A 25,294-nucleotide genomic window follows, 5' to 3' on the forward strand; every position below is an offset into this window, starting at 1 on the left:
ACAGCGCATCCAATGGACCCTGGTGGCTTTAAGTTTTGCGGTAGGACCCTGCAGTGTCCAGTAAAGTGCCTACTGTAGCTGAGAATGTTATCAAGGCATTCACAATGCCCCTCTGTCACTTGGATTTCCTGAGGAATGCACTAAAGAGGCACTACAAAGCCTCTTCCCTTTACTGAGGCACCTTCTTCACGAACTGCAGAGGCCTCTCCTCCTCTGTGAAATTCAGCTGAAAGTGGTCAATGTTCAAAAATATCAGGATGAGGGGACAGTGACACCGAACAGCCTTATTTGTTTAGAAAACTAGGCTAAAATCTAAATAACAAAGGTACTACCAGCCATACCTGATTATACCAAGAGGGTCTAACTCTTCTTCCTCTTCTTCCTCCTCCTCCTCTTCTTTTTTCTCCCCTTTTTTGGCATTTTCCACTGATGACAGCTGTGAGATTAAGTCAGGTGTCTTCTCCTCTTTGAAAAAATCCAGTGCCTCATTTTCTTCATCTTCTTTCTCCTTGTCATCAGGAATGTTTTTTCCCTTGAAGTCAATGGCACTAGTAGATTTTGTTCCTGCAAAATACAATAACAGTTCAACATGCACATGTGTCAGGGCAATCCCAAGCACAAATACAGGCTGGGCAGAGAAGGGATTGAGAGCAGCCCTGCAGAGAAGGACTTGGGGGTGCTGGTTGACAAGAAAGAAGCTCAACATGACCTGGCGATGTGCATTTGCAGCCCAGAAAGCCAACTGTATCCTGGGCTGCATCAAAAGAAGCATAACCAGCAGGTCAAGGGAGGTGATTCTCGCCCTCTACTCTGCTCTCATGAGACCCTACCTGGAGTACTGCGTTCAGCTTTGGGGGCCCCAACATAATAAGGACATGGACCTGTTGGAGCAAGTCCAGAGGGCCAGGAAGATGATCAGAGGGCTGGAGCACCTCTCCTATGAAGACAGGCTGAGAGAGTTGGGGTGATTCAGCCTGCAGAAGAGAAGGCTTGGGGGGGGACCTTACAGCAGCCTTCCAGTACCTAAAAGGGGCCTACAAGAAGGCTGGAGAGGGACTTTTTACAAGGGCATGTAGTAACAGTACAAGAGGTAATGGCTTTAAACTGAAACAGGGTAGATTTAGATTAGATGTCAGGAAGAAATTCTTCACTATGAGGGTGGTGAGGCACAGGAACAGGTTGCCCAGAGGAGTTGTGGCTGCCCCATCCCTGGCAGTGTTCAAGGTCAGGTTGGACGGGGCTTTGAGCAACCTGGTCTAGTGGAAGGTGTCCCTGCCCATGGCAGGGGGGTTGGAACTAGATGATCTTTAAGGTCCCTTCCAACCCAAACCATTCTATGATTCTACGATTCCTGACTGTCCCTTCTAACCACTGATGTGTCACTATGTGTCTAATCTGTTTACTGATTTAAAGTAGTTGAGAAAGACAGAGGAAATGAACTTTATCTGAGACATATCAGTACATGTCTAATCTGCTTATTTATGTTCCTTCTGCAGTCAACAGAAACAACAGAATTTCCATGTGGTGATTCATCCCATCCAAATAAAGTCTGAGAAGGAGTTTTCCTCTAAAGTGCCTATTTCTCTCCGCTGGCTACTGAGAGACCGTAAATACTCTGCTTAGATGTAGGTAGCTAACTTTCACATAGCTAGGTGAGATAAAGTCCACTTTTTGTTACTAATTGAATTCATTTAGGCTAAAATTAGAGCATTGGACAGCATGAAAAAGTTTCCACAGGAGCTCTTCAATTTACACTCAAAAATGAAGCCTGAAGTTCTAATTCCTTTCAGTATGCAAAATCCATCCAACTGAGCAAATTCAGCAAACTGAAACATGTGCTTTGACCAAGTCTTCTCACCATACTTGTCATGTGCAAAGCCCAGGAGAATGACAAGAGAACTATTCCTTGCTGTGGAGTCTCTGGATGTTCAGGAAAGCAATTTAAAATAATGAGACTAGCTAGAAATAGGCTAGTGAAAAACATGATGGATAGAATTTGTGGTTTGATCCTTTTGACTGTTAAAGTAACATGGCATGGGAGACTCTTTCACCCAGCTTTTCAAGCTTGCATCTGCCAAATCACCCAGGGCAGATTTCATTGACTAAACGTGGGTGTCTACACTGAGCAAGTGGTCTTATGCTCCCCTTGGAGGCAAAAGAGTGCTGCTTGGGGTAGGCAGTGAATGTTAGGATACTGCTTACCTTATCCCCACAGTCATCTGTGTTTTACCATGTTGATTCTCCCTAAACACCCCTGAATATATTAACTATGTCTCTGGCACCTGTGAGGAAAGTGTACTCAACTACCTTGAAGATCTGCAGTGTATGTACTGAATTCCACCTGGTTTGGTAGGGTGAGACTTATATTATTCTAAGGCAGATTTTGATGAACAGATCACATTACTTGCACCCAATCTGTCCACAGTATAAAGACAGTCCAGACTAATTCAGCTGTAGACATGTGCACCATGGTTAGGTTAATCAACATGCAAAGGTTCATCAACATGAATTCAGAATTCTCTGTGCAAGAGGTCTACTTAATACTGCCAAGGAAAAAAGAAAAAAACAAACAAACAAAAAAAACCCAACAAAACAAAACAAAAAACCACTCCAAAACCTTATTAGCAAAAAGATTTTGCCAATTATTATGCAGTTTTGCCCCCCTTGACTTTAGGAAGCTGACAGTCTCACAGTACTTCTAATCTGGCCACACTTGACACTTGCAAAATCGGCTGTTCACACATGGTGACTTGCTAGCACCTTGCAACTTCACTTCCTTAAAACTAACACTACACTGAGAATCCCGCACAACACCAGGCTGGAGTATTCCCTGCTCAGCAGCTCTCAGCTGAATTAGGAGCAGAGAGCCCATCTGTTCCATTCATTCAGTGACTCCTTGCTATGCCCAAGGAACATAAGAAAGGAACTGTACAAATCACTGGAAGAGGCAACAAGAGCTGTACACAAGGGTAAGGAAAATTTTAAAACAAAAAAAAAAAAAAAAAAAAGCCAGAGGATGGGTTGAACTAAAAAAGAATTTGTCGTTTATTCAGATCTTTCTCAGGGTGAGTAATTTGCTTTAGAACCCTGTTCTGCAAGGCCTAACAATTTTATTAGGAATGAAAAACACAAAACATGGAACAGTTTATCACTAAGGGAGACCCTGCACTGTCTCTTTAGGGTCCATCTCTCCACTGACAACATATGATTATTTAGCCTTCTAAACTTAAATGTTCTGAATCACAGCTTAGGTATATGCCTAAGGGAAATCAGAGACAGTGGGATGGACACCTTCAAAGCAAGCATTGTCGTACCAACACTTCTGAATGAACTGTGTGTCCTCTGAGAGGAGGGGAAAACACTAGCAAACGTGACTATGTAGCACTGTAGATGTACAAGAGGGTATTTTCAGTGACAGCCTTTATTCTGGCATTCTCTAGTTTTTGACTACCTGAGTCAAGAACTTAGTAACACTTATCAAGCACATTCATGGGAGAGGGGACACTCACATCTTTTAGTTACCTAAAAATTCCAGTAACTCAGGACTTGTTGCTAGATCCTCATCTTTTGAGATGAATTTCATTATATCATTGAACATAGCTCTTCGTTCACAGATGTCAGATTCCCCCACGAAGAGAGCTTTTCTAGGCAAGAGCGGAAGAGAAGCCTGTGGATATCGTGCTGCCAGTCTCTGGTAGAGCTCCTCTATCTCGCTGTACTTCTTGGAAACCTGCAATGAAACATGCTGCCTGAGTAAGTTTCTTTACAGGGGAGACATGAGCAGCAAAGAAGCAGTTACAGGGGAGACATGAGCAGCAAAGCAGCAGTTTAAGTGCTGTGAAGCATTAACCCTGGAAACTGAAGTGGAAAAACATGTATTACCAAGGAGCTTTACATATAGCCTAGTAAAAGCCTGTTATCTACACAGTGAAACCCCAAGCATTGTTGCTGGTCTTCTAATTCTGTTATTAAAATATGCTCCCTAATGGAACTGAAGTTCATTGCCAGATACCCAGCATCCATTTGTCTGACTCATCAACTAATGAAATACTGGGAAGGTCAATCACTGCTCCAGATACTTTTCTCTGACAGCAAAAATCCTTGCCCACTAAAAATGAGCTACACAATGCCCAGCTGTGAGAGACAGGAGGGAAGACAAGCTCAGCCAGGTAGGTATGTGATAGAGAAAGCAGCCCGAACCTTTTCACCATTGAGCCAGAAGACCCATTTCTCAGCCCTGGTGGGCTTCAGTGCCCTTCTGGCTGTTAAGGCCTAAAAAACTGGAATGTTTGCTGCCCTGCAGAGCACCTACTACAGAAACCAAAGGGCAGAGACCTCAGTTGACCCCTGACTATTCAGTTTATCCATGAGAAAATAAAAACCAACAACTTGGCCATGGCCTACAGGTTCTCATACAGCAAGAAGATGCCAGCAGTGAATGGAGTCATTCTTCTGCAGACAAAGACAGGAAGCCTGAGGAGAAATAAGGCCCAAGATATTACAAGGAAAGCAATAACCATGGGAATGCTGGTTAGAAATGGTGTTGCTTCTATGCCACATTAAGTTTTGAATTCAATACCTTAAAAAAATCAACACACAAACCCACACACAAACAAAACACTAAGTGATGTTACAGGAGCAATGGAGAGTGACTGTCAAGGTATTATACAGACAATATATTCATCATGGCCCTCTATGGCACCGTAATCTATGAATGTGTTTCAATGAATACAGAGTTAGATTAAAAAAAAAAGAATCAAAAAAACTACTGCTAGTGGAGTACGTATGGCACAGATCCTCTGCTAGGGTCCAGCTCTTATCCTCCCATAACACATGTTGGTGAACTCTAGTGGAGTGAATCCTAATTAATACTGCAACATAAAAGATGGAGAGACTCAAGCACCACACCTTGGGATGGAAGAAGGCAGAGTTCTTCCACCAACACAGTGATAAAAGTAAGTCAGCCCAACAAAAAGCACAGAAGTAGAAGGGAAATGAGTTATAGATTAACCCAGAATCCATAAAGTGCATCTGTCCTAGCAAACTAAACAGTATCAGGCATATTCCCAGTCATTGGAACCTAAGAGTGTCTATTAGGAACCTTGTAGTGTCTACTGGAACCTGACAATGGCCAGCACAGTTTTGACTCTAGGCAGGTAGCACTCCCCCAGATAATTTTTCAGCCCAAGATTTAGCCTGGTGCAAAGACCACGCACTAGCCAGTTTGGGTACCAATGTCCATTGCAGGTGGTAAGAAAGTTTCGTACTATGGACGCAGCCAGACTGTGCTAGCTGCCCTCCAGGCCAGAGAACAGGTCCTGACATTAATAGACACACCTTGACTAGTTTACTAAATTAGATGGAGGCATAAAGAGCAATAACAACCTTAGCTTTCATGCTTCCCTGCCTTTTGCAGTAATTATCAACCAAGCTAGCTGATTTGAAAAATATTTGCATTTCAGCTGCACAGTGGTCACTATGGGTTCAGCATCCAGTCACAAAAGGCAAGCAGCTCTATAAGAAAGATCTGAACACAAACCCAAACCTGAGTCGACAGGGGAATGAAAAACAAGAATTTTAGACTTGTCTCCTGTAAGCAACACAGGTAACTGTGAGGAACACTGTGCTCCGCATGCAGGACCTGACATGCAAGTCAGCAGCCAAGCCCTAAAGTGATGGCAATAAAGAGATGTTCCCAGAATAAGACAATCCTCCCTTTGAAAGATACCCCAAAAAGAGAGAGGAAAGCAATTCTGGAATTTTTGATTTGCTGTGCATTTCTAGTTTGCTAGGTCCCAGTAGCACTCTGAACATGGCTATGATACCAGAGCCCCTCCCAAAAATACTGTGTAAGCACAAATGTAAGGGCAGTGAGGAATTCACTGGTACTTTTTCAAAAGAATAAACAGTATTACCCTCCACCCAGGAAAAAAAAAATCGAGTCTGATTTGTGAAAAATGTTTAACATCTAATTAATTTCAATGATAAATAACAAATTAATGTCTGAAAGCATTACAAGACAGCAGCCAATCAACAAGACTATGCCAAAACAGCTTTAAAATACTCAAAAAGTAACACTGAAATGAGACATACAAACTTGTTTCTTTCCCCACTTAATTTTCATCCTCCTTTATGAAACTCTGTAAATTATTCATAAATCTCAATTTATGTCTAATTACACCATTGAACCTAAAGTACATGCACACCCTCGTATCCTATCGCTAATTGAGCCTTTGTGAATCTGCGTAGGTTTTGAACAACAACACCAACCATAACACGCGACACAGCATATGAAGTGCGATAACACTATATCCAAAGCATGCTAATATGCTAGCCAAAAGCCTGCAGCACACAATGAAAGTGAATATCCAGCAGTGTGGGGATGCCCTCTGCTGGGATAACCTACCACACAGGCAAGATGTTAAACCTCCAGCCTAAACCATTCCCCACTTAACCTAAGCCCAGTGCTGGTCCCTGCAAGCCCCTGCCAGCTGAGACTCTTCGCCTGCTGTCCCTCTGCCTTAAATCCTGGCTGCTGCTGGCTCCTCTGCTTCTTTGCTCAACACTACTGCCATCTTTACCTTGGTTTTGGTGCTGGAAATGCAGCAGTAAGACTGGCTGAATCCAAGAACCTCAGACTGATGCATTTAGAATCACAGAATCATAGAATGGTTTGGGTTGGAAGGGACCTTTAAAGATCCAACCCCCCTGCCACGGGCAGGGACACCTTCCACTAGACCAGGTTGCTCAAAGCCCCATACAACCTGGCCTTGAACACTGCCAGGGATGGGGCAGTCACAACTTCTCTGGGCAACGTGTTCCACTGTCTCACCACCCTCATGGTAAAAAATTTCTTCCTTATGTCTTATCTAAATTTACCTTCTTTCAGTTTAAAGCCATTACCCCTTGTCCTGTCACTACAGGCCCTATTAAAAAGCCTCTCCCCACCTTTCTTATAAGCCCCCTTTGTATACTGAAAGGCCACAACAAGGTCTCCCCTGAGCCTTCTCTTCTCCAGGCTGAACTGCAACTCTCTCAGCCTTTCTTCACAAGAGAGGTACTCCAGCCCTCTGAACCATTTTCTTGCCGCTCCTCTGGACCCGCTCCAACAGGTCCATGTCCGTCTTGTATTAGGGACCCCAGAGCTGGATGCAGCATCACAGAGGCAACGCAGCAGCCTTACAATGCACCAGCCAGACCTCGCAGAGTGTATTTTCCCAGGTCGAGTCCCACACATCACGCAGAGCATTCTCACACCTTTCCAGTCAGGAGGCACTGCTCTGCCATGACAATATTGGACCCTTTCAACTTGACGTCCTCTGACAATTTTCCAGAAGAAAGATGTATTAGCATGTAACAAAATTAAATCTTGCTTTTCCTAGTTACCACTCACAACCTTTTGAAAGCAGCTGATAGATCCTATGGCCCAAAATGTCAGGATAAAAAATAAATGCTGCTCTAAACCCCATTTGATCAATCCTATTAAGTAAACAAAGTCCCATTTGATTAATATTCAAATATTTTTCTTCTGCTGCCTGTAATTCCTCTAGGTCTTGATCCCACAATTATCCTCTCCCCCTCCATGCCTCTAACTGAACTCTGTGCATACTGTGGAGCTAAACCCCCACCACCTGTAAGTCAGCCTGAGTGCACGCACTTCAAGGAGTTCTGTCAAGTCACAATATCAAAGGCTCAATCTACTTCACTTCAAAAGAGTTAATCATGCAAATACGGCAAAGCATGTGCATATTTGCCAGGTCAAGACCCTATTTGCCTGTAACAATTAACATCCAACATAGAACTTAAAGAGAGACAGGGATGGGTTGAATATTTTTTGCACCAGGAACAAATAAGTAAGTTGAATATGATCAAAAATAGCTAGAAGGTTAAGAAAACCACCGGAAAGTTCAAAGTGAAAGCCTGAAGTTTGCTGCTAATCCCTCAAATCTCATGCATGTGCCTTGTTCCCTGCTTCAGGAGAACCTCATGCATGAAAGTACACACACCAGAATAGGTGTAGACTAGGATACGAGCCTGGGACTCTCAAATGTGCATAGGAGAATTTGATCCCGCTCAGTATTAATGGGATTTAATGCCTCCTTTCCCTTTAATGCTCCTTTTAATGCCCTATTTCTGACCTCAAACTTGTCTTCATAAGCTTTGTATCTACTGCAAGGATTTCAGCAAAATGAAGATCTTGGAGCTAATTCAAGCCCTTTGTCCAGCCAATGCACACTAGTGAAGAACACTCTTGATTTTATAGTACTTCATGAAAAGTACTTTTATAGTACTTCATATGGCTACTGTAACTTTCTTTTTACAAAGCCCACTTCTTAACACTGTCAGAAAATGGAGATACAGCAGCACTGTCCTTTAAAACAACCACTAGCTTTGGATACAGGAGTCAAAAGCATCACTTCTTGCAGACAGCACAGACCAAGCCTTCACTTGTACACTCCCCATTCAAGCCACACCAGAATTAATGTTGCTTGGTGACCTCGTGGGTATGCATTATGGTAGATTTTAATTACGTGACCACATGCTGTTCTCCCCATCTGTTTTGCCCAGCAGAAGAGCAAGCACTCTAATATTTCTTTTTAATCAACATGAATTCTTAATGGCTCCTGAACCTATTGCTACACTGAGCAGGAATATTTTTTCCCCCTCTCACATCACAGAGGTTATAACATGAAGGAATTTATCTTCACAACACACCTGTATGGTCAGGAAATAGCAACTCTAACGCACAGATCTTGAGGCCCACAGAAAGAAGGCCAACATATGCAAACAGACAATGATGAAAACATAGACGAATACACACCCACATACTTACAGTCCCTCATTTTATGAGAGGAAGACAGTTCTATAGTAAATTCTTCCCAAAAATGTGCTGTGCCTGTCAAACACCAGTAGTTATTTGTTCAGCTTTGAAAAAGAAAGAACTTGACTAACAAATGTAACTTGTAAAAAAGAAGCAATTAAACTGGGAGCAGATAGAAAGAGAAGGCACTATAGGCTGGGCAGATTTTTAATAAGGCTGGGAAGACAGAAGTGAATTGCTAAAAAAGGTAAGGTGTGGCTAGAAGAAATGCATTTAACAAAAACAAACACTTTTCTTCTCACAGAAAATGGCAGATCTACAGGCAATAAATAAATATCACCTTGCAGCAGTACCTCTGATGCAGTACCAAAGATAAAACCAATTTTACTCTTTCAATAGGGCAAGAGTATTCTGACCTTTGAAAGAAATGCAGGTGATTTTTCCTTCAGTTATGAAATACAACCTCAAGGTTAAACAGTTCTACAACCCATTTGCCCTGTTTTACAAATGGCAGTTCTTTAATTAAAAAAACCCTCCAGTTTCTAAGAATTTAGATCTGAAAGTTGTCACAGAAGTTAATTTCTTCTTCTGTTAATGCTTCACAAACGTTTCAGTTAGAAATGCAATGATGCTGATTTTGCATAGTCCCATTAAAACCGCAGAACAGAGAACTCTGGATTGTTTAGACCTACAGTAAAGGGTAGTAACTCCACAGGTCAGATGTAAAATCTTTTTCACATTCATCTGGTTTTGGTCATAGGCCCTTAACATGTCTCCATCCAGTGTGATCTAAACACAGCTAGCTTAGAGGATGCTGCTGCCCTGCACGCCATCTTTTTCCAGGGGATACAGAGAAGCTATTTTAGCAATAAATGCTGCTCAGTCACATCCCTGCCTGCAGTTGCTCACAGCCTAACGCACAGAAAGCCAGTTTCGTTGCTGCCACCTAGGGCACAAGAGTGTGTCAGGCAGTCACTTCAACTGGAAGCAGGTGGAAGAACAGCTAGACAAGCAAAATCAATTTAGCTAATATTTGAGGGAGAGAAAGAGGGGAAGGAGAAAAAAGAAATACAAAGGTTCTCAAAACACAGACCTGGCTCCTGAGGTAGCTAAAATTGGATTAATGTATCCAGAGCCAACGAAAATCCTACCACGCCTACCTGCTTTCTCAAACCTACTTGTCATCTCATTCTTCTCTGCTGTTCCCCAGCCACCTGGTTCTCTTATGGTTCACCTGCAAACTCTCTTGGGAAGGGTCATGGCTCTTGTTTGTGCTGGTATAGCATCCAGCAGGACAGGGCACTACACAGACAATACGGGTGCAACTCAACCTCACCTGGCAGCCACAGGGTTGGGACTTGCCTCCAGGTTAAGACAACTGCCTACATGCAGGAGGTATCTCAGCTTTCATGACAGTCAGATATAGTCACCACATTTTGGCAAGACGTGACTGAAACTCAACTCATCTGAACACAGGCAGCTAGTGGTACCTTGGATAGTGGTACCTTGGATGGTGTACTGTATCTCACCTCACGCTGTTTCAGAGTGGTGCCAATGCCTTTATGTCCTGTCACATCTGTCAGCCCTGTGGAGACACCAAGGATAACTCAGGGTTTCTCATATTGTACCAGCTGTGTATGTCATGCAAAGTGGATTCCCCCCACATGTAGATGCTCAGCTACATCCTTCTCAACAGTACTGCACTGACTGGGATGAGAGCTTAGAAATCCATAGCAAATGCAGACATCCAACCATACAGAGCAGATTGTTCTGCCTAAAGACAGGCATCTCATGCCATCTGAGATGCTTTGGGGTATCCAAGGGGCTTGTGTGGGGCAGGCAAATATCACACAGGACCTATGAGAAACTCACATCCTTCTGAAGGCTAGGTGGAAAATCCCAGGGCACCTCTGGTGGTATAGACAGTGAGTTGCGTGCAACTCAATTGAGCCTTAAACATTTTAGCCTGGAGCTGAAGCCCCCCCACCCCAGCTGCCTAAGATGTAGAACGCTCTCCCTTTGTGGTCAAAGAAGAGAGGCATTTCCAGAGGATGAGTCATCTCATTCCCCTTCTCCCCATTGACTATAAAAGCAGGAACAGACTCAGATTAAAATATCCAACTTACAGAGAGATAAGTTAGGACAGGTGAATCCCTCTGTTCCTTCCAGTAATACATACAGATAAGATTCATTGGAATGAATTGATGCAAAGCATCTATCCTCCAACCTCCCAGCTCACAGTTTTAAATTACTCTCACATCAAACTATAAAATATATCAGACTTAGTCAGCTGAAAAAAAATATATCTGATGAGACAAATGTTATTCCCATCAGACTACACCAGTTTTCTTCTTCATGAAGAATGAAATGTCAGGAGGTCTGAGCAGAGAAGAAGTCAGAAAGGTTCATTTCACTTGAGAAGAGCAACTAAGTGCTGAAAATCCTCCTAGAGAGAATGGACATGCAAACAGACAATCTCAGCAAGCAGGGGGGCCACAGTAGGAAGTCTTTTTCTCCTCTTTATAAACAAGCTGATTTTATCTACTTTTTCTTAAGCTAAGCAAAACGTTAGATGACAATAGCCCAGTTTAACACCTCAGGTTTAGTCAGGTTCTTTCTTGCACAGAGCTGCATGGAAATATTACATAATATAGGCAGGCATTGCTGCAGAAAAAAAGTGATTCTACATCCTCTCTCTTATCTGCCCATGTCTAGCCCTTCCCCTGTCCTAAAACAAACTTTAATGGGGCTGTGCAACTCACAAGCTCAAGAAACAGGTGTAAGTTAGTACTAAATAACAAGCCCACAAATACCCATTTTTAGCCAGGAGCAGTTCCTCAGCTGACATTACAGAATAGCCACATGACACTGGCACACAGAAGGAAACGCTGCAGGAGCAAGAACAAGCAGTCAGGGACAAGGAGAGAGAACAGAACAGACTCCTATGCCAGCATTGCTGCTTTTACCATAAAGTTATATATAACATAAGGAGTGCAATAAATGTATGAGATACCCTCACCATGCACCTCTTCACAACATTGGCAGATGTGGCTTTATCTGCAAATCACACTGTGTAAATATCCATTTATCACCTATCTTCTATGGATTGTGTGTTACACTAGGGCTAATGGTCTACCAGGAAACTGCACACTCACATCACTCTGACATTACAGTTATCCCCAAAACATCTGAAGAAGGGAGATGTTCACAGTATGCAACAGAGTGCACCCCCTTAGAGTCCCTTTTTAGTCAATGGACAGGGAAACGCACTTCTTGGGAGTGAGCAGATCTAATGAAATGTACCCTAAATGCACCTTTTTCCGTCGACTCAATAGACAGTCCCATGTAAGACAGCTCACGTGGACGTGTGCATGCTATAGATGACTTAAAACAGGTGAAATGAATCTTGTGCTATGTTTTCAAACCTTCACTCTGCAGGTATGAAAAAGACAATCTAACTCGGTAACATTTTATACGGATGCTTCCTTGTAAAACTCTCTTACTAACGATTTTAAAAACCATGTCAAGGCTAACAAATCAAGGCTAATAGGTCAAGGCTAACCTACTGCAAGATTAATTCCTCTTATTGCCCCACATGATTCCCTCTCCATTCAAGTAAACTATTATATATTTATTTCATGTTTATGTACCAAGTCCCAGTACTGATCCATATATCAGGGAAACTAATTTTGTAGCAGGACTTATAAAAAACTTAACTGGTTTCTATTTGTTGACCCATAACGCAAAATGCCTTAAAGGCAACAAGAAACAGTCAATGTTGCTTTGAGATCCTGGAATAAAAATTTCAATTAATACATTATAATATTCCTATTGCAGGAATGGTACAGACTGTGTTGTCCTACCAGGGACCTTGACCTCTGGAGGCTGTGATGACAAATTATCTGCTACATCAGGACCAAAATAATCAAAGCTGATTAGGAAAAAAACCTGATCACTAACACAGCACTGATTAAACATTTACCATAAATTGAACTACATCTTCAGGCTTGTGCTTTGCTGATTTGAAGGCAGCCAGTCGGGTAACAACGACAATGTGATACTCTACATGGCCAGACATCATCTTCCCATGGATTTCTTGGTATTTCGGCACTGACAAATCCAGCCCCGTGTGCGTATTCTGAATTTGCCTAGGGAAGAAAACACACACAGAGTTCAGGTGTTGGCACAAAGACTTTTAAGTGACCGTCTCCAGCGATCCAGTCCAAAGCTCAAGAAAGTCAGTGCAAAGACTCCCATTTCAACAGGATACCAGTCAGACACCACCCCACCAACGCTGTTGCTACTCTGCAACAATACAAATTTGGACATGGCCTGCTTCCTATATTCTATCCCAAAGCACCTGACACTAGCCACTGCAGACAAAATGCCAGGAACATAGCATTTCTGGGAACAGAAGATGGGGATTCATTCAGAACAGGACTTCGCTCACAGGAGTTGAAGGTGTTGTCCTACCCAGCAGGGCAGATGAGAAGATCCCATGATCTCTCATCACGGCTTGCTTTGAAGCAACGTTCTGTTCACTACAATTCATACCAAGCCCTATCCACCACTCCTTTGTCTTAGAACATCCCCAGGAATGGCAGAGACAATAGCTGAAAGAGGCCACGAAAGGAAGAAGGAGCTTGCTTGAGTGCAGGGACAACTTGGCGTTTGTAAGAGCCAACCAGGGAACTAGCTTAAAGCCTGAAATACAAAGAGAAGTTGCTGGAGCAGAATGCTGGGCCAACCACACAGTTTTCCATCTGTGGAGGTCCTTGAGGAAAAATTAGACAAACACCTATCAGGACTGAGCAAGTTAAAGGAGTTCATGATCTCTTGGAGCTGCCTTCTGGTCTTGACTGATTGACAGTCTTGTTCCCAAACAGCAGAAAGGGTACACTACCTGAAGTACTGCAGCTTTCCCACAGAAAATCCCACTGGAAACAAGACCACCTGTCCTTTCACAACTAGTTAAAGTAGACAAAGAATCACAGCATTAACCTCTGAGAGTTGCCAACAGTCACAACCACCCACGGTCCCTCTTGGAAGAAAATGCAACAAGGGAGCTGCTGGTGCAGTTTACTTGATGCAATTTCTTCTCCTGCCAGCTTCAGATCCACTGAACCGTGGCGTCATCATCTCCCTGGATTCCCATCCAAGGAATTATTTATGACATTTTTGCAAGAGGAATGCCAGGATCGTATTATAGTGCTCATGCATCAAGAGTAAGACCAAGCAGCTGCTGTTGGGGCACAAGAGAACGGTATGTTTAATGAAATAAACAGTCTGTTTCAATAGACTGGAAACCAAAACTGATCAGCGATCCTTTCCCCAAAGCTACCCCTATGCCAAGCCACAGCACACTCACTACTGCTGTCGCTGGAACCAAGCACTCTGCCAGAATCAGAAAGAAGTTTACCATCCAGAGCATTGAATACCCTCTGAACACATCTCCGAGTGCATCCTTCCCATGTGTGAGTGAATGTTTTTTAATGAAATCACAAGGGACTGTTTAAAAAAAAACCAAACAAAAAAACCCCAGCAATTTTACTTTCATTAAACATTTTTTCTGCCTTTTGTTTTTTTTAACCTTAGCTATGGGAATGGGAAATGTCAAGTCCCATCTTCCCTGGACTTCCTGTGGATTGCAGAGGTGTCATGTGGAATTCTTGCCTTTTTCTTTAGGAAGTTTAGATTCATTAACACGGGTGCCCTTCACCTAAGGATACATAGGCGTACAAACTTAAAATATACTTTAAAGAGGTTTAAACAATCTAGTTTCAAACAAAGTTTCAAAAGAGTCCTCTCATCATGTCAAAACTTGACCAGCTCTTTTGAAACTTGAGTTTTCCCAAGAAGGCAACCTCTGAATCTCCGACGCAAAAGTGAATAAAAAGCTTTTTAAAGAGAGTATCTTGAGAGCTCTCTATAAATTGGATAGCAACAAACAAGGGCACAGGCCCAATTTTCTACCTAATCCTCTTTGCGAGCCATGTTTAAAACATTAGGGCTTTAACAACAGCTCTACCATCGCCAAGATTTTATACTAGGTACCTTAATGCCACTCTGTTTGCTCTGATTCCGTTTCATTTTCTGCCAGCCAAGGACTTGAGTTTACACTAACAGGCAAAATTTTGTTCTCAGTTACATGTTGTCAGGCTGTAAACACAGAATTAATAGTGCTTATGTATAAATACATAGGTGCCTGGCTTTTACACAGCAGTCTGTTGAGCCCGTAACAAACAGCCATTATTTGAAATGTCTCCTTAAGTGGCAGCCAAAATGCTGACTCAAAGGACACCTGCCAGTAAAATCAGCTGGATCTGGGTTTTTTAAAATATACCTGCAGCAGAGGAAATGCTCTCCAGATGTGTAGTCACTCAGAAGTCATGACTGCAGCTACAACAGCAAAATAGTCTGTCAGTACTCAGGAGTGACTTCTGTTAGCACAGCCACAACGTATAAATGACAAATTAACCTGCTTCTCACCTCTGATGTAAATAAAAGGAAAAACCACAAGTAAACCATCCTTCCTGAATGGTCTTATTTAGCTTAAAACACCAACCATGTACAGGTGTTCTGAGAAGACACAACGACTTCACTGTAAGAGCTGCTGCATCAGAGTTCTAAAACTGTCATGAAGTTAGTAAGTACCTTATCTACACCCAGGGTTTTTCTTTTAAAGTTAAAAGTCTGAGCTAAAATGACTGTAATGGAAAGTGATTAGAGGTCGGGGGAACAGCTACATTTTTGTTTCTTTGCTTTAGGCCTTGTGATCACTTTCATTATCATGTCTTACAGGAAACCTACCCCTATTATCTCTTCCATAGCAACAGGATTGTGTGGTTTTTTAAATATAAAAATTATTCTAAATGAACAGAAATCAGCATGGAGGCCGAGAGATAGAGCGTAATATCCAAAGTGCACAGTAGTTCTTGTAATGCCTTAGTTTCAAAATAAGCAGCCCCAGTGTTTTAATTCATTTGATACTGTTACTGTTGTTACTCAGACAGAAGCAGCACCTACAAATCCCAAGACAGATTTGTCACATCAAACACAATTATTTTTACACTAGTAGCTTTAAAAAAGAAGCAAAAGGAGAAGGCTGCTTGTTTAAATTGGACACACACATTTATTGCTTCTACTCTTCACTTAAATCTAGCTTGTGTATCTCTAAGTTACGCTTTTGTCTACAATACAGACAGTTCAGGGGAGACGTGGGCACACAGTTAACTTTCCTAATGCAAATCGCTTCACCTGAATACAACGAGACCATTCATACCAGCAACACTGTACTTGCACAATCAGATCATGCAGGATCAGCATGAGACGGAGGAAGGGGAGGCTATATAAAGGTCAGAACAGAGCAGTTTCCACAGTTCACTGAAGAGCCACAGTTTTTCATTCCTGTCTTTTGATTTGCTATAATGTAGAGGCTTTGTACTTTAATTAATCTGCTTTCTGTGCTGACAGGCCAAGATGGGACGGGGGAAAGCAGCCATTGCAAGTAAGAAAGCAAAGTAAGGGATATTAAGCGCTGTGACCTGAGAAACTTTATTCCGGTGTCTGTCTGGCCAGGAGAGTGGACTCTGCGCTTTCTGCCTTGATAAAGTCAGCCCTACCAGCAGCACCCTGCTCCAACAACCTCTGCCCAAAGGCGACCAAACTGCGATGACCCAGGTCATAGTACAAGGAGAAAAAACTTGTACAACTAGTTTATTCATTAAGTGAAGGCAAAGCATCAGACACAAATTAGCCAGCAAACATTTTTATTTCTCTGTATAGTCCAACTACAAGTATGCAGATTACTATTTATTTATATTACCATAGCAACTAGGAATCCCATTCCCCAAACCAGTATGTATAGAGTGAAAAAGGTCACAGCTATACAGCTATCTTATCTCATAAACTAGAAAATATATTCACTTGCTAAAGCCTTAATCCCACACATACATATATATCCAATATTATCACTGAAAGCATTCCAGTATCAGTGGGATAATTTGCAAGTGGTAAAGTCTATTGACTGTAAAATAAGTCCAGGTGTTCAGATTTCCATTTCCAAGGCTAAAGCTAATACAAAGTCCGACCTACAAAATGCGTATGTGAGTTAAGTCAGATACGTTTGAAGGTTCAAGGCCACTGCTCCAAAGGAAGTCAGGCCCTGATACAGCCAAATATTTAAGGATTAAAATAATGGCTTTGATGTTAATGTGATTGAAATAGTTGCTACTTATGTCCTAGGAGGTAGGGTGCGAGAGTCAGGACCTTGCTGAATCAACACTTCTGTTTCTCATGTCACATCTGATAGGGAACTGCTTTCATGTGGTCTCAAATATCTTGTGGGGGGAAAAAAAAAAAAAAAAAAAAAAAAAAGAGAGAGCAATATCTCTATCATTTCTCTATAAAGATTGCCACAAGCATTTTCTTCTTGAGGGTTCATTCACCACATCTGGAAAAATACAAGTTTTAAAAATTTAACGCAAGTGAAAACAGCGCCTCTGCACCCACCCAGGTCACGGTTTCAAGAAAGTGGGAAAACAGAATAAACCTATTTTGCCCATCGCTGGCCTAACTTCAAGCCAGACGGGCTCCCTGTGGCCTGGTGGACACGAGGGATGGGGCACGGGGCAGGGCAGCAGGGAGCGGGGGTCAGCCAAAAGCACTGACGACCCCAAAGACACCGGTGTACGCTTCGGGACGGATTTTATTTCCTTCCGACCCACCTCGAAATACTGACAAGGGCAAGATGTTTCTGGGGGGGTGGGAGCACGCATTGTGTCCCCAGCAGCGCCAATGTGGAAGGGAAAGGACCCTAAGTTACCACAGGAGGAAAGGGCCGAACAGCCGCCGGTGTTACACAGGACGGGCCAGACAACAGTGATATCTCCCGGCTGTGAAATGCCAAAAAACTCGAGGAACCGCACATATCCGAAGTGTCCCGGGGGCAAACCCACGCACCAGCAGCCCACCGCCCACCTCGGCCTCGCCTCAGCGCCCGCCGCCCCTCGGCCTCCCCTCAGCCCCGCCGCCTCCCTCAGCGCCCGCCCCGGGGTCTCCGTGAGGCGCCGCTCGCCCCGTCCCTTCCCGCGCTGCGGGGACGGCTGCGAGGGCCTTGCCCCGCGAAGGGAAGGCCGCGGCGGGCGGCTCCGCGGCGGCAGCGCCCACAGCGGCTGTCCAAGTTGAGGCGGGCGGCGAGGTCGCTGCGCTCTGCCTTCCCCCCGCCCCCCCGCCCCGTCTCCCGGTACCTGGTGGTGACCAGCACGGCGGGCGCCGGGCTGTGCTGCATGGCGCTGGGAAGCGGCGTCGCTCCGGATCGACGCCCGCCCGGGAGGAGAGGCCGCGTCCGGCCGTCACGGGGTCCCGCCTTCCTTCCCTGGGGCTGGCAGCGGCCGCCCTGCCGGATGTTCGCCGGCGGACGGCTTCGGTGCAAAACCGTGGCTGGGAAGGGCGGGTGGAGGAAAACGTCCGGGGCCGGGGGGAAGATAAAAAGAGCAGCCCCGGGTCGTAGTCGGCAGGATTCGAACCTGCGCGGGGAGACCCCAATGGATTTCTAGTCCATCGCCTTAACCACTCGGCCACGACTACACCGACGGGCGTTTGCTTTGGCACGAGAGCTCCACTAACTCACCCGCCTTCCTCCTCCTCCTCCTCCTCCTCCTCCTCCTCCTCCCCGGGCCCCGGCGGCACCGTGTGTCCGTCCGTCCGTCCCCCCTCCGGCGGGGGGACACCGAACCCCGCGGCCCCGGCCACAGGGCTGCTCGGAGCCGCTCTTCGCCCCGGCCGCTGTTTTGGACAGAAAGCGGCCAGCAGCTGCACCCCCTGCTGCCCCTCACCGGCACCCACAGCTGCCCCGCGGAGCCCGGCTTCGGTTTCGTCAGCCTGGGTGCCTTTTTTTTTTTTTTTTTTTTTTTTCTTCCTGCCCCGGTGCTTCTCCGCACGGGCGTGCAGAGTTTCTGCAGGGAAGCACAGAGAAACACAAAGCTTCACGCTAGGCACAGCTTTCTGCTGCCTGCTGCTCACGCCTCGGTATCACAGCAGAAACCTAAGGAGATGCTGGGGAATATTAGAAAAGTGACAGAAACCAGACGCTGACGCTGCATCAGTGCAGCCGCCCCCCCAAACAGGCTCTGCACCCCGAGGGGGTACGCAGCGGGGTCCAGGGGTGCCCCCAGAGAGGAGCAGCCCCTCAAAGAGGACCTGGTGAGTGGATTAGGGCTTTTCATCCCGGGAAGAAACAGCTGGAGGAGCTGGGGATGCGAGGGAAGTCTGTAAAAATCACGAGACATCCAACGTTGGCAGATGCGGAACAATCTTTTGCTGCTTCTGGTGAAGTCTGGAGCATGAAACTCGTGAATCAAAGCAAACAGAAAAGGGAGACTTCATAAGTGGAGTTCCTTCCTAAATCCTGGTTGGTTTCTCCCCCTGGCTTTTGCCACTGGAAACCTTTTGTTAAGAAGAGTGTAAACACCACCACATGGCTGCAGCCTTCCTGGCACAGGAGTTGCGTTTGCCAGGAGTGCTGCAAGCCCCTGGAAAATGCTTTTGAAACATGGATCTTTCTCATGTGGCCTCTGAAGGGTTAAAAAGCTCTGGGCTGGAGTTCCTGAAAGCATAAGTATATCCTGAATAGCTATATGTCTAAATGAGTTACTTCTCTAATGGCATTTTTATCCCTGGTTGGCTTCCTGGATAACGTTCAATTTATTCAGATAGCAATAAGGAGTAAGTAGCTGGCAGTCTGCCGTCTAAGCAAAAATAGGGCAGGACCTGAGCCACAAGCCCCTGCTGAGGCTGTGCTTGTCACACTCTGAGCAATGTCCATCCAAACGTCACTGAGTGCCTGTGAAGATGCTTCAAGAAACGGGGTCTTTTCTTCCCAAACAGAAGGGTCTGCTTGGCCCCAGTACGTTGCTGGGGTCTGTCTTTGACCTGGAGAGGTTGTGTGCGCTATGTCGGTATGCTCATGAAGAAGTCCAAGCGCTGCCTATTTATATGATTTCTTAGCAAGTCTCATCATATGTGGCATGTTTATAACTCCACAGTCTGTATCATCAAAAGCATCATGTAGTTGGAAAATAAAACAAATGCCTCAGTGTTGCTAATCTCTGAAGTTGTGGAAAGAACCAGCTGACTTACCCATGAGGTTAGGGTAGGGTCTTTCATCAGGTGGTGACTGTAAAGGGTGAATCTTGGCATAAAAGTTGCACAAAAATCCAATCTGACAGAAGAGAACTACAATATGCTCATAGAGCTGTCAGCTGGAGCTGATCAACAATCTCGCCTTTTTCAGAAGCAACATCCCTGAATATTTGAGTTTGATTCCCATATTGCTTTGGACACTACGTAGAAAACTTCTTCCATTTGACCCATTTCTTTTCTTTTTTTTCTGGCAGAAAAGAGCACATCGATGAGTGGTGGCCAGACCCTGCACCCAGGACATCAGGCACAGTGGCACTGGGACTCCTTAGTGTAAACTGGTCGTCAACTGGAAACCCGCAGGGGAAGGCCTATGGCAGAATGTGCAGCGAACCTGAGAACCAATACCAGTAACAGTCATCACTAATAAAGTTATGATTTCCTACTGATATTTGGGTTCCCCTCAGCTGCTCCTCTCACCTTTATGGGTCACCCTTGCCTCAGTTCAGTTGTGTATGAGCAAAGGAAAGACAAAGAAACTGTCTGAAGTTTCAGGGCTCTTCGCTTTGGCACTGCTGGCTTTTTTCCTGCCTCTTAACTCTCCAGAGTGCTGACTGGTTTGGTAGGTTGCTTGATTTATTTGTATCCAATTTTTTTTTTTTTCCTCTTCCTTTCTGGACCCTCAGCAACTTAATCAACATATTCATGCAGTCAGTATTCAGTACCTAAATTATGCATAGCTGCAGCATCCCTGTAACAAAACTATGAATGAATTTGCATAGAATAACTGCCCATATGCAATCCCATATTTTTTTACTGCAGGTGTGTGTGGTACTGTGAAACCCTCAGTGGTTTCTGACTAGATGAGGCAAGGTCAAAGATGACTGCTCCAAGTAGAAGATGCTCAAAGAAAAGGAGGCCAGTCTGATTTCAGTCAAAGGCATCTAGAAAGTGAAGGAAAAGAATGAATGGGAGACAAGTAATTAAGCTCAGCAGGAAGTTGAAGGAGCTTCGTTTGTGTTCAAGTTGTCCAAGCATTGGGAAGCTCCAAGAGGAGCTCTTGATGACAGATGGTATCATCCTGAAAACCTAAAAGAGTAGTCCCCACAACACGGGGATAATGGAGAAGCCAGGTTTTAAACAAAGAATTTGAGATGCATATAACCTCTATTGCTGGTGTAGCTGTTTCATGAGTCAAGTGGCTGTTTCAGTTTTTACCATCATCATCATCATCATAAAAAATCTTTTAGCTGTTATTTCACACAGCAGTAAAAGAAGAATGCAATGAGTTATTCTCAGAACTCAAACCTCAGGTACCTAATGTAGGTAAATCCCAATTGCAATCCAGTATCCTTATAAATCTCATTATTTTGGGACACCTTTGAACATTTGGGTTCAGTAATACAGTCCTGCTGATCCAGGAGCATCCACCACATAACCACTTTATGGCCTGCATCCTCAGCTGACTTCCATAAAAACCTTCTTGTCACAATGAAGTCGTCTAAGTTTCCACTACATCTAGTGGGTTATCACTTTGTGCTATGAAACAAGAACTATCTTCCCTTGGAGCAGCTATGTCCAGCACCGGTGGGGGTCTTGGAGCAGAGGACTCCTGGAGGCTCAGCAATGGCTGGTAAATGAGTCGATATCATCATTTTTCCCCACCTCTTCATGAAATCCCTTTCATGACCAAAAAAATATTTCTATTCTCCTTCCACAGTACTTATTTGCTCTTCTACTTACTGACTACACATGCAGGAGCAGGTCCTGCAGGTGTTTTCCTTCAACACAAGGAGAAGCACTGAAAGGCCACGTAATGGGGAAGGGGTTGGGATGTTACTTTGCGCTCCATGTGTGAGCTCTTATCTGACGAGACATGCATCCCCTGCAACCCTGCACGGCATCAATCCCCGCATCAAACCTGCGCCCTGCAGGGTCATGGATCAAGAAGACCCTGCTTTGAACCTCCCTCCCAAACCCTGCTCCCAAACGCGCAGCACAGGCCCATGGTGTGTAGGTATTACGGACCCAAAGCCTCAGACACCCAGGGGAGGGTGACTTCAGCTCAGGGAGTGTGAACATCAGCTGTGTTTGCCTCGGGACTAATTTTTCTGCCCACTAGAGAGCACTCAAATACAACCTATGGACCAGGGGTGGGTTGCTGGTGCTAATTGCAATCCCCAGCTGTGTCTCACCCTTCGGGGAGTCCTGTCCAGCACCATTTTCTTGCACAGTCAATCCCACTGACACCAGCCTAACCCTCAGCGCATGCTCAGAACCTGACTCTGGGACCAGTTACACTGGGATTTTCTACAGAGCTGAAGCCAGTCAGTGATACGACCACATTTGCAGCTAGGGCTGATGTTTGTATTTACTTTCTATACACAGTTTTACCCCCAATAGCTAAACTACGAGCCTTTCACTGACTCATAACCAAAGGAGTTTTCTCAGCCACCTGCCTCAAAATGAAGAGGGTTGTTGGGGACCAAGTGTTAGGTTTACAGTTGGACTTGATCTTAAGGGTCTTTTCCAACCTAAATGTTTCTATGATTCTATTCTAAGTAGGAGTGGGATAAAAGGGGAGAAAAAAGAAATGTTAAAGGTTAGAAACCAGCAGGCTACAGCTCCTGTTCTCCATGATCTCTCCCTGTACTAGCACAGGCCTTTTCTGCCAGAGAATAGATCATTCTCCATCCACCAGGCTGGAGCAGAGCAGGCAAGGAAATGCAGAGAAATGATGGAGATGCAGCAACCATCTTCCTCCCCAGTGCTCAGAAAGGGGCACAAACATGTTTGCTGTCCCTTGCCAGACATGACACAAAAGCTCTCCCCTTGGAGGGGCGGTGGCAACCGAAAAACCACGTGAACAAGATTTTTGCAAGGACTTGGGCAAGCTCAGATGGCTCAGGGGCTGGCAGGCAGCTGCAGAGCTTATGGTCTGACACCTGCGAGACAGCCAGGTCCTCTGCAGGGCTTATGGTCCGATGCCTGTGAGATAACCGACAGCCAGGTCCTGGACTCCTTGGGGACCAGTTTGGTGCTGAATCAGGGACCCGTTTGGTGAGCGGGCAACGGGAACCCTGGGCAGCGAGGACTGCACTGGAGGGCAGCTGTAGCAGAGACCCCGGGCCTGAGAAGTGAAGGAGACGGTCATCCCTGTCCCTTCAGCCCTGACTGGGACATGGACAAGGCAGGTTTGCACCAGGTAGCCTTTCACCATCTGTGCTGGAGGCCTGCCCGCCAGCCATCTTCTGCAGGTCCTGAGTTCCCACAAAGGGTTAAAGCGAGGAAGAAAAACCTCCCAAAGTCTGTAAAAATAGAGTGATACGTGGCCAGGGTCTGTTCATTCAGTTGATGCAAACAGACTGCAGCCCTACAGTTTAATCCCTCTCTGTTCCCCATGAGGGCACGGGGGGCTGGGGGTCTCCATCAGGGCCAAGGTGTGACCCCATGAACTCATCCCAGGGTCACGTCTGTCCCCTGTACTCTGAGCAGGGACCAGCTCCCACAGCACTGCATCCCTGCCTGGGTGTGATTCTTGGCAGCTCGTGGATTTGCTTTTCATCTCCCCCAAGACAGCAGGCAAACAACAGTGAGATTATAAGCGCAGGGGGAATTGTCCACCAATGTTTGAATCCCTGACAGAGCACTCTGCCTGTAATCATGGCAGGATGAGGAGAAATCAGAGCCCTGCTTAGGGTATAGTAAATAAAGTGGGGGGAAAAAAAACAAGGGCAGAGGAACATATTTAAAAACAAGATAAATTGGCTATGAAAACACAGTTTAAAAACTGAACATGAAACTTTTTTTCAGCCTTGATTCATATTGGGAGAAATACAATATTATTTAATTACTGAAAAAGGCTGCAGTAGAGTAATAGGATTCCAGTGAGATGACCAGTCCCTTTATCACTCCTACCACTACTTGTTTTCAGATGACAATTACAAAACCCAGATGTGAACCACTAGGAGATTTTATATTAGGACTGGGCATCTCTGTGAGTTTCAAAGGTAGCCAAAATGGTAGATTTAAAGTTCACTCTTGTTATATGATGTGTTAAGGTTGTTGATAGCCTGTCAAGGCAGCCTTTTAATCTACACACCTCCTAAACTCAGGATAAATTTATTCTGGGGAGAAGGGAGGAGAGTTATATAGCTATTCTTCATTATGCCTCATGCTCCCCCTTGCCCTTTAAATAGTTATCCTGTAATATGATGAGCCACATGTCAGGAATAATCTAGTAGAAACCATAGGTAATCCCTGCTGAAAGCTAAACCTGGCTCTTGACCTGCTGCAACCTTGGAATTAAAATTCCACCTTTCTTAAGTTTGGGTGTCCTAGGTAAATCATGGATAAATTTCATAGTAGCCAGTGAGGAAGAAAAGTTGGGATTTCCTGGTTTACCCAAGTTTGATAAAACCAAGCCTTAAAACATAGAAAATTGTCTACGCTGTTCAAAAACCACATCTACAGTAAACAGATACAGTAGACATTTTTCCCCCCCAAAGAAAGGATAGCTGATTCTTTACATAGGTGCAATGAAAAGTGTAATTACCTAGATCAAGGAAAGGTGAAGGAACTGTCAGTAATTGCACAAGTTTCCAGGTAGAATCCCAAATATGTTGCCAAGCTTTTCAAGTACATCTTCACCACACACCTTGAGCTTTTGCTCGAGGACTTTATCTTGGTTTCCCTCACTCCCACCAAATAAGCTCTGGAGGTGTTTATGTCCATGCTAATTTATTGGGTTGGAGATAAACAAAAGCCCAAGGTCTGCTTGGCTTTGCTGCTGACTCCTGGTTGTTCATTACCTGCATGAAATGTGGAGATGATTCCCTTTATGAAGATCCTGCCTGCAGGAGTAAGAAAAGGAGTCCTTGCAGGGATTGCAGGGCATGGAGACCCAGGATCCTCTGCTGAACTACCCATCGCAGCACAGTTCGAGCCAGTCAGGTTAGATCTGGCCAGATTTTGTTCCTGGATTTCTTTTTAAAATTAGGAAACTTTTCACAGATATTGTTGGAACAATTCCTCCATTTTATGAGTGATTCTGGACCTGACTGAAATTCTCCCAAATGGAAAAATGTCAACTTTTTGAATTAGCAAGAAAAAGAGAAGGGGGTGGGAGGCGAAAAGGTGTTAGTATGTTATTCTTCAGCATGTCTTCCTAAAAAAAAAGCTGTATGCAATTGCTCTGTCTGCCAGTCTAACTGTCTGCTCCCCACCTAATACCATTGTAATAACCTGATGGGCAATTTTAACCAAATACAGCAGAAGAGGAGATGGCTGAACAACTTTCAGCTCCTCCAACTATTGTAAAGACCTGGCAGCTCA

The 25,294-nt window shown here is 44.6% G+C and overlaps 1 protein-coding gene and 1 non-coding gene across 2 annotated transcripts in view; both read right to left on the minus strand.

Moving 5' to 3' along the window:
• HS1BP3 (HCLS1 binding protein 3) overlaps positions 1–18,247 on the minus strand; it is a 54,454-nt gene extending 36,207 nt beyond the window's left edge. Inside the window, exons 1-4 of the mRNA XM_049819297.1 lie at positions 18,070–18,247; positions 12,804–12,969; positions 3,523–3,730; positions 342–564 (exon numbers count right to left, since the gene is read on the minus strand). Of these exons, the coding sequence (XP_049675254.1) occupies positions 342–564; positions 3,523–3,730; positions 12,804–12,969; positions 18,070–18,110 (638 nt within the window). The 5' untranslated portion in view covers positions 18,111–18,247. The remainder of the gene's footprint in view (positions 1–341; positions 565–3,522; positions 3,731–12,803; positions 12,970–18,069) is intronic.
• An 80-nt stretch (positions 18,248–18,327) lies between these two features.
• On the minus strand, positions 18,328–18,409 carry TRNAS-AGA (transfer RNA serine (anticodon AGA)). Its single transcript has one exon. It is a non-coding gene; the product is annotated as a tRNA-Ser (tRNA).
• Positions 18,410–25,294: the final 6,885 nt, after the last annotated feature.

The sequence above is a fragment of the Accipiter gentilis genome, chromosome 16, assembly GCF_929443795.1.
Source record: "Accipiter gentilis chromosome 16, bAccGen1.1, whole genome shotgun sequence".
In the NCBI taxonomy this organism is placed as follows: Eukaryota; Metazoa; Chordata; class Aves; order Accipitriformes; family Accipitridae; genus Astur; species Astur gentilis.